Source organism: Miscanthus floridulus, chromosome 11 (assembly GCF_019320115.1).
Source record: "Miscanthus floridulus cultivar M001 chromosome 11, ASM1932011v1, whole genome shotgun sequence".
Taxonomy (NCBI): domain Eukaryota; kingdom Viridiplantae; phylum Streptophyta; class Magnoliopsida; order Poales; family Poaceae; genus Miscanthus; species Miscanthus floridulus.
Genome location: NC_089590.1, coordinates 34715597 through 34725274, shown reverse-complemented (window position 1 = coordinate 34725274; position 9678 = coordinate 34715597). Strand labels below are relative to the sequence as shown.

The following is a 9678-nucleotide window of genomic DNA, read 5'->3' as shown; positions in this document are numbered from 1 at the left end:
AATTTCATAATTTTATCACTTCTAATTATTTAGTTATGAATTAAACAAGGTTTAGCCTTAATTAGTATTTTCTGAGAAAAAAACAAAAAGGATAAAAATCCTTTTCTCACTTAACCCTCCCTCACCCTCTCTCACTGACAACGGGGCCTAGGGGCACGCCCACGCTGACCACAACATTGGGGTCGTTGACCAGCGGGTATCCCGCCGGTGGTGAGACATACCCCGCTAGACTCTCCTCGACCTCGCGCACCTCCTAGTAGTACCGGTTGATCCAGATGGCACATGACAACGACCACGACGGCAACTCTAGCGGCTCGGTGATTCTCCGACACGACGACAATGATCGACGACGGCGACTTCTAAGACACGAGCTACTCCTACACGTCCTCCTCGACCTCACGAACTCACGGACATCGACACAAGACAAGCTAAAGCACGACAGCATGCACGCCAGCGGCCATGGCGGCACGACGGAGCTCCGACAACACGGCTACGCCCAACGACAAGCTCTCCGGCGACACGAAGGCCTCCGGCATACTAAACTCCCTCTTACGCACACACTCGAGGGGTCTGTCGAGTGTGCGCGGCCGTGGTGGCTCGACAAAGCAGAGCACGCCGACGCGGCGGCGATCCGGCCATAAGGGCTCAGTAGAGGTAAAACAGATAGCGGTGTTAGCATCAGGAGCTCACCGCGACTTCAGAACGGCGACTGGTTAGAACTGGGAGACGTCGGAACTAGGTCTTCGCCGTTGAGGACGAAGGTGGCGGCGTAGTTCACGGACACGTCAGCATTCCGACTCGTCAAGGGCTCCACTGTGAAAACCAAAGGGCTAGTGAGCAGCAGGGTGATAAGATGGAACAGAAACATGAGCTAGATGAGGCGGAGATGCGCCACAGTGGCCTGGCCACGGTGAGGGGCTCACGACAGCACTTTGCTCGACGCCAGGGAAGACGATGGCGTTCGGTTAGCTCCGGCGGGAAGAGCTAACACGAGTTGGTTCAACAGGCAAGGATGTGGCGAAGCTGAGGGTGACGTGAACTGCAAGAAGGTGGTGCAGTGGCGGTGAAATCGACCGGCAAACTGGAGGTGCTCGATGGCGGCCGAAAAAGGAGAAGATGGACTCGACGACCGGCTCGGCGACCTAAGGGCGTTGGCGCAGCTTCTGGGCGTCCAGCAGCTGCGCGTCGCGCGCGCGTTAGGCGGTGGAAGGCGGTCGGTGGCAGCGTCAAGCAAGCAAGTCACCGGCGACACTGTAGCGACTGAAACAACCCTCTTCCTCTCTTTTTCTCTTGATTTCATGTAGCAACATGAAAATCTCCAAGAACAAAAGTTTTTCATCATACTTCAATGTCCAACTTTGCTTTAAGCAAGAACATCTAATTCAAACCAGATTAGAAGATAAAGGATCAAGAACATAGGCAAGATGAACTGAAACCTTAAACCTTCAGTTTCAGTGGTTAGGGTTTGGCAAAAACAGTTAGTTTATCAACTTTGGTGAATTAATTGGTGATTAATTAATAAGCAAACACATCAACCAATACCACCATTGTAAAGTACACATTTAATACTTCAAAATGATGCTATTGTTTGAACAAGTTTATTCATGAAATTCCTTTTAATAAATTCCCCAAAATTGAATCCAATACTGAAATCCAGCACAGCCAAAATGACTAAGTATTGAAACTCAAGTTTGAATTCAAATTTGGAGCTCAAGTTTTAAGGGTTTGGACTTGAATTCACACCCCATACTTGACACTAGTGTAAAGCACCTACTTTACACTCAAAATTTATTAGGGCATAATTTCAAGTATTTTAGTGAAATTCAAAAATAGAAGGCCACAAAGTACCTTAAAAGGATTTTTGAGTCTAAGCACAAACCAACACAAATGCATTGCAATACTAATAAATAAATATTGATTTCAGTGAATGCAAAGCATGGTGAGCTACTATAGATGATTAACATGCTTGATGATGACATCATGAAGTTTTAGTGATGCTTAACACCAGGGAACCCACAAAAGGAGGTGAACATTTCACATCTCTCCCTACAGGAGTCAATGGTAAGTCATGCATAGGTTGAGGGGGGATATGATGGAGGGCAATAAATGTTAGGGGGTTGGATATGCATAAGAGGTACTTAGAGCTAGGTGTGCATGATTAACTTAGATAAGTTGGATCACATCCTAAGTTGGATCATTAGGAGAAAGGGCTGATGTAGACTTTTCACAATGTGTAGGTTGATAAGGTTCGATATTAGTAGGGTATGGTTCCAACTAAAGCCTACATTTATACTTGGGGAAGTCATGTAGAGGCATGCAGATAGTCCAGAATGACGGGGGTCTACGCGTCAATTACATAGGTGTTTACACACTCAAGTTATCCTTAGACGGGTGGTCTGTCAATGAGTGTAGACAGTCCACCAGACCAAGACAGGGGTTATGCAGAGGTTTGTGGTTCTAAGTGCTCTCATGGATGATCCGTGTGAACAAGTGTACGGTCCATTAGACCAGGGACAAGGTAGTGTAGAGTGTTGGTGGCTCAATGTGGCACTAAGAGACGATCCACATGAGCTAGCGGACTATCTATGTTACCCAAGACTCAGAGGTGGTAGTATCTCTCCTTAGTTCCTTAATAGCAGTAATCTATGTTGCACGTACAGTGGTTTTGCCAGTGATGTTAGCACGTGTTTGGTTCAAGGGTCCAAGTGGGTTGGGATGGGTCGAACCCATTTTCTAAAGTGTTTGGTTCCAGGATCGGTGGGTTGGGTTCATCCAGCACAGGGAATATTCCGTCGGAGAAACCGTTTCGATCCAAATGGACATCATCACTTCTCCGTGGATGAGTGCAAGCGCAGGGACTACTCGGGGTTTCTCCATCGCCGGCGTGGGCAAGCTCCGACGCCTAGCCATGGCGGCGCGACGCAACCTCCAGCTCCCGGCCATGGCGCGGGGGCGAGTTTCGGCCCCAGCCATGGCATGGGGCGAGCTCCGACCACAACAGTGCAGGGCGGCTCCGTTGAGGCGCATGAGTCCTATTGACGAAAGAGGAAGAGCAATAGAAGTGACTGACAACATGGGCCCCGCGACGACAGCTGGGCCACATGTTGACCAGCAACTAAGGGTGTGTAAAATGTCATCCACCTCAGCCCACTCCATCCCTCAAACCAAACAAAAAATTGGAATGGTTCTAACCCTCGAACCAAACAAGAGATGAGTCCAACCCAACCCTCAAAAGTAAAATAGATCCAACCCATCCCACATCATTCCAAAACCAAACACACGCTTAGTGTTTTCTAAAAAGTTTTAGTTGTGTTATCTAGTTGATTGCTAACATGTGTTGAGTTGTTTTTAGTTGTCTGTTGAGTAGTTTTTCATCTCATAGTTGTAAGATTTTTAGGTACAGTTTTCTCTTAGAAACTGGACCAACCCCTCCTTTTTTTCTAATAAATTACAACAAAGCTTTTGTAGTCATTTAAAAAAATAGTACATGGGCAGAATCAGAAGTAAAGAATTCTCTTCTACTCAAAGAGTTTGACAATAACATAACAGCACAGCTGATCCTACATTAAATTCAGAATATTCACTCTTGGTTCTTTCGAGAATTACATGTCCAGACGTCTTGACCTGCTACTGTTGGTTCGCAGTACCAGGAAACACTTCTACTTCTAGTGTGAGTGTGATGCCATCACTTGTAGGGTATGATAGCAAGCAGCTGGGGCCTGGAGGTTTTCTTTTTAGGCCAAGCCAGCAGCTGGAATTTGGAAACACCAGGGAGCAAAATTGGCATCAAGGATGAATTTTGCTTCAGTGCTTACCTGCTGTTTGACCAGAAGATTATTAGTTGGCTCATAGTATCTAGTGTAGAAAGTGTGGAAGTTTATGAATGAAAATTGAGGTGACGAATCTCACGTGATGCACCAAATCACATGTTTAATAAAAAAGATGGATTTACAGAAATTACACTGTTTTAGCCAGCAAATCAGTTAAAAACTGACAGGGGCACAAGGTCAGACATTTAATAAAAGTCCCCTTAAAGTTCAGAGCTGTATGCATTTAATATAAGAAAATTCAGTAATAAAGGGCAACCTTGGATGGGGCAAAACAAAATATCACACAAAAAATAAGTAAAACACTATTCGGGGGCAGTTTCAATCATTCAGAAACTGAATTTTGTCAAATGGATGTGGCATGGTTCCAATAAAACATGGGATAGAAAATATCTAATAGAACTGTTGGAAGTGAGAAGGGAATTAAAAGAAACCAGATAAGGGGAAAAGATGCCCCCGACATAGCACTAAGAAGAATGCCAGGCTTTGAACACTGGTGACGGGGTTTTCTTTGACCCCAGGACTTGAACGGTCTAACCAATGTAACTCGCAAGATGTTGGCAGTCAAAAGAGAATTCAGCAGAGGTATAAATCACATATGCCATAAACAGAAAATGGAGCGCAGCATGTCTTCTATTCATCATTGCACATTAGAAATGCATCAAGTCATGAACAAGTTGTGGGTAACATAGAGAAAATGTAGAGCAAAAGCTGGGTGGTGTCAAGACCTGGTAAGTTTTTGAAAATGGATAGTTTCTCCAGCTGCGATACAATTTAGGTTGCTGATTGTGATTGGCTCTCCATTGTTTGGTTCTGCGCATTGAGCCACACATGTTAAATTGGAACATTAACTCATGTTGGTGAAACCAGCAGAACATAAGGAAAAAGGTCAAGTGTATATTAAACTACTGCACTCACTTTGGCTCGCAGAACTTTCTGGCTTTCACTGAAATATTGATTTGGATGGTTGATTCCAGAATCACAGGAGACACCGTGTGTGGTCTCAAAGGTTAATGTGCAAGCTAGCTGTATATTTCATTATGCCAGATAAACCAGTCAGTTCAAGGATATCATATTACTCGGTTAAGCCAATGGCAATGAAGTACAGAACCTGGTAATGCCTGTTCTTCACTTTATCCATTATCTCTTCCAATGCATGCCCACCAACACCCATTTTGTTAAGTGCTGCCCGCAAATTTTCTTCGCTGCAGATACAATAAAGCAGAAGCAAATGCATGGAGCAAACATCAGGTACAAAGCAAGGTAGAATCATGTTTATCTTGAAACATCACAAACTGACATGCCATGTGACATCACAACAGAAGCTGCTGTGACCATAATCGAGTAAGAAACTATACAATAGAAAAGTATGGATGAGACTAGATGAAACCATATTGGCAGGAATTAGGGCAAAATGTGTCATTGCTCTGCTTGGTAGTTTAGTATTGTACTATTTGGTTCGACCTGGATACATGTGAGTAAACAAAATATTAACTTCTCGTTCATAATTACCTATGGCTTCTTTTTGGTACATTAAGCTTTTTTTTTGTTGGGTGTCATTTTTTTAATTAGAAAAACTGGAAGTTGGAGACCTCTTGCTCCATTCAGATTTTCTGGTTTCCAAATGTCATCTTACTTCCACCTCAAAGTTCAGGAGTAATCTAGAGAAAAAAAGGGAAGATAGGACATACAAACTGATACTGCTAACAGAAAGTTCAGAGCACCCATCTAAATAATAAGCACATAGTAATCGTCTATAGGAGACTAAGGATGAAATTGTACCCAAAATGTCGAAACGGGCATCCATGGTGATCTCCAACACCAGGTGTTGCAGAAATGATCTTTTGACATGAATATGGAGTGTAATCCTGGAGCAGCATGTGTGACAGTAAGTAATAATTCTGGTGCAATTTCAAGTTACACATGGAGGAGGGACTTACTGTCCGTTTTCCTTCTTTTCCGTAGTTATGTCTGATGGTATAGGCATATTCCTTGTCGAACCGCTCAGAACCAATCTTATCCAAAGATACAACATAAGTGAGGCAACATAAATTGTGATTACTTCCGTGTTCAACTCAGGGAAAATTTACTGTTTAATTTCCTTGAGAAAAAAGAACTGCTTAATTTTGCATATCTTTGAACATATTAGCTCAGTGTGCACTGCTAATATATAGAGGCAATGATGTCGTAATGTGCTTCTGTTAAATGTTTGCATGATACAGTACATGTCAAAAAAGTATATGTACCTTCTGAGAAAATTCCGCCCTCCAAAATGCAAGAGCATCTTCCAACTTTAGTCCAGCACCCTGGATCATAATTTCCAGAAGTAAATTAGTGTGACATAATTTTAGGTACCTATATATCAAAGTTTTTCTCTAATTCATTCAACTATAAAACTATTACCTTAAGAAAAAGACCAAACTGCATTCTACCCCCATGCTTCAGATGGTGGTTTTCTCTCAACTGCAAAATAAATGAAAACAGTGAGACACCTGGTTGCAAGGTATGTATATCTACAGGAACATTTAAGGTACCTCACCTTATCTAGCATATGCCGCATACAAAGAGGGAAAGAACTTTTAGCCAGTTGGTCAATATCCTTTAGAGATATGTCAACAGCATCCTTTGGCTGTGTGAAAACAAGTCAAGCAATTCAGCTGGCAACAGCACTAGAGGGAAACATAGTTAAATCTCAGGAAAGTCAAGCATAACTGCACAGGTGAGACAGCATACCTGAGAGTAATCAGGTCCAAAATATGCATTGCTTAATGCTTCGACAATCTGTCATGATAAAATTAGATATCACAGAGGATATAAAAAAAGATTCTGAAAGAAAAGGTAGGGAAGCGGTACTCTGGTACTCACAGGAGTCAACCTGTCTTTTTCTTGTTCTTTAATGGTTGCTGTCCATTTTCTGTACATTAAGCAATTACACATATCTTAGCTTAATATGACCAGTGAGCACTCAGTTTAGATCTCAATGCCAACTGCTTCTCATAAATGTCATAGTAAGAAAGAACTGGAAACTTTCAAGGTATGATCTTTCTGCAAGTATGTGATAAATTATTTGATTATTTCCAAACAAAAGATAGCGTGGATACTATATCTAAAGCCACAAGAGATTTCCTGCAGAGAATTAAGTAAGAAGGCTTCCAAAACATGTTCCATAGGTACTGAACAAAGTAAAACTAGTGTATCATGTACCTGTTTGTTAAAGCAAGTGCCTTTGAGATATTGCAGCGGAATTGAGTAACCACTAGCGAAACCACCTACAGAATTACATAGCTATGTTCATAAAGGCCACCAACCAAAACAACAATTGAAATTTTTATTCTCATGTTAACAGCAAACCTGGCTCATCGCCACATAAGCATAGCCTTTTGAAAGAAATACCCGGCGGCTGGCAACAAGATCAGGAACTTCTTCAAAAGGTACCTTAATTGGATCACAATATGATTTACTTGGAATTAATTTTTGCACAGAAGAAAAGATTTAAATGGAAAAGGGATAAAGAGCTCAAACATGTAAGTGTACGTACCTTGAAGAACACATGCTCAACTGCCAAAAATGAAAATGTACAGAAAGAACTTAGCTTCCGGTAAAAGAAGACAAAAGCAGATAATGAAAGAAAAAGAACAGAAGAAAGTTGATGACAAGGTTTAACACAGTAAATGTTTCAAATGGTTGTTCTATACATTGTAAATTGCAATACATTTCCTTTAACCTGAATTTCAGTCACAATGGTAAATCTGCTGTTTCAGTATGTTAACTGCTTAGATTTTTTTTAGAAAACCGAGTAATCTCCGGCTTCTTCAATTGCACACAGCCTGCTTTTATTACAAAGTTTTGAACTATCCAGCTGACTTAAGGGAAACGACAGAAAAAATAAAAGCTACCTTATAATAACTGCTTACATGATGCACAAAAATACGAATCATAGAGAAGCATCCTATTCTGTATCTGATACTAACAACCAGTTTTGAACAGAATTCTGCAATAAAAAATGAGTGAAAGATAGTGGCAATATCAAATGATGCATACCATTTGCAGATTGACCGATGGAACGCGCTACTTGGCTCAACTTGTCTTTCACAGCCTAAAACATGAAAACGAAAATCACTTCGCAAAGCAAACTGGAAAAAGCTAAACACTGCAGTTGTACAGTGTTAAGAAAGATCCAAGTCCTCAGCAGTTATATTAGAGGCCAAAAGTCTATACCTCAAACTCTGAGTGTGGCAGTGCTTTGTATGGCAGTTGAAACTCAGTCATAAGCATCCTCTGAAACATATGTTGTGCAACAAGCAACAGTTAAAGTATAAATGCATATTATTTTCCTTTGTCAGTTCTATGGTAAATGGATAGGAAGTCACCTGTGATTCAGGACTCTCAAGCCGAAAGCGATACCGAAAAAGTGTAGTCTCCATGGAGAGAAACCACTTTCGCAATTCTTCCCTGTGTGTTGTATCAAATACAGCTTTCCATTTAGTTGGTCAAAAGAACCACCAGTGAACCACCATAGTTAATATATGTAGCTAATATAAACATACGGATATTAAGCTTACGTTCTGCAGTAGACTAGGCGAAGCACAAAGTGTGATATTATATCCTTGTTCAAAGTCTCTGCTGGATCCTGGTGCCTCATGTGTGTCTTCCACAATTCACTGACCTGAAGTGCAGTATAAGGCATTTCTATTTAAAACAAAATTTAGACAAATGCCAGAGTGTGATGCTAAGTCCATAGCTAGGGATCCAAAACCTTCCATGTTATCTTACTTCAATATGATTCTGAGGAGAGAGCAACAATTCTAGCTACAAAACTGAGACCATAGTTAAGCCCATAAGCATGAATGATAGTCAAATTAAATTTGGAATTTCAGATAGTAGTACCACGGTAACATCCAAAAGGGCCTAAGTTAGGGTCTCCTCACATTCACTAGCGAAAATCCAACTCAGGCAAAGAGTTCGATCCTACACATACACAAGACTGCAATCACCGAAACCTTAGCCTCCTGCTGGCAAAATCCAAATTTTCCGCCAGAAATATGCTCCAAATATAGTTCCCTCCTACAATTTCCCCCCAAGATCATGAAAAGCAAAGGCGAGAATCGCTCACCAGTTTCTCCATCTCCTCAGGCCTCTTCCCCCGCGAAAGTCCATCTGAAATCCCCTTGAGAACTGCCCATCACAGTGTAACGAAACGCGTCGCACTGCAACCGTTAGCCAGATTGAGGAAGTAACGAAGGGAAGCCACGCGGGATAGGAAGAGGCAGGAGGCCGCACCTCGGAGGCGGTCGATGGCGAAGAGCTCGAACTCCTCCAGCCGCACCTCGAGCTGCGGTGCCGCCTTGTAGGTAGGCAGGGCCCCCGCGCCACCGCCGCCGCCGGCTGCGGCAGCTGCGGCGGCGACCTGCCGATGGGAGCGCACGATCTCCATGGGGCGTCGGGGGGCTGCGCGGTCAGCGGGTCCGGAGCGCGGAGTAGGATCCTCGTGCGGCCGGGGCCGGCGTCTGTGGACGGTGCGCTGGCGTCGTCGGAGACTACGAGGCGCGGGCGGGAGGCGGTTTGTTGCGGGGATTAAGAACCTGTTTGGCACGGCTCCTCCTGAGGGGCTCCTCCGGAGGAGCCGGAGCCGTTTTGGAGGAGCCACAAATTGTGGCTCCTTCAAAACGGCTCCGGCTCCTCTGTTTTTTACTGAAAAACGGCTCCTTCAAGAAAACGTTTGGCAGGGCTCCTCTGGAGGAGCCGGAGCCGGAGCCGGAGAGGAGCCCTGCCAAACAGGTCCTAAGTGTGGGAGAGCCAGGGCGGCGGCGGGAGTAAGGAAAGTTTGGGGAGCTTTGGCGGGAAAAAGACC

At 43.4% G+C, this 9678-nt stretch overlaps 1 protein-coding gene across 1 annotated transcript; it reads right to left on the bottom strand.

Moving 5' to 3' along the window:
* Positions 1-3500: 3500 nt before the first annotated feature.
* On the bottom strand, positions 3501-9410 carry LOC136492983 (probable DNA primase large subunit). Its single transcript, XM_066489006.1, has 20 exons — positions 9108-9410; positions 8941-9002; positions 8390-8493; positions 8198-8279; positions 8046-8105; positions 7869-7923; positions 7366-7385; positions 7179-7262; positions 7032-7096; positions 6693-6741; positions 6561-6608; positions 6367-6456; positions 6231-6290; positions 6074-6133; positions 5768-5842; positions 5610-5695; positions 4939-5032; positions 4746-4853; positions 4556-4640; positions 3501-3818 (listed from the first exon to the last, which is right to left on the bottom strand). Exons 1-19 carry the CDS (start codon positions 9259-9261, stop codon positions 4602-4604), a joined length of 1395 nt encoding a protein of 464 aa, XP_066345103.1. The 5' UTR covers positions 9262-9410; the 3' UTR covers positions 3501-3818; positions 4556-4601.
* Between the last annotated feature and the right edge of the window lie 268 nt (positions 9411-9678).

Excerpts from the sequence above, each read along its gene's own strand:
- LOC136492983 (XM_066489006.1), bottom strand. The coding sequence starts at position 9,261 with ATGGAGATCGTGCGCTCCCATCGGCAGGTCGCCGCCGCAGCTGCCGCA. Across the intron at positions 8,494-8,940 it reads CTGAGGAGATGGAGAAACTG|GTCAGTGAATTGTGGAAGAC; the intron begins GTGAGCGATTCT and ends ACTGCACTTCAG. Across the intron at positions 4,854-4,938 it reads TGAAGAACAGGCATTACCAG|CTAGCTTGCACATTAACCTT; the intron begins GTTCTGTACTTC and ends TGAAATATACAG.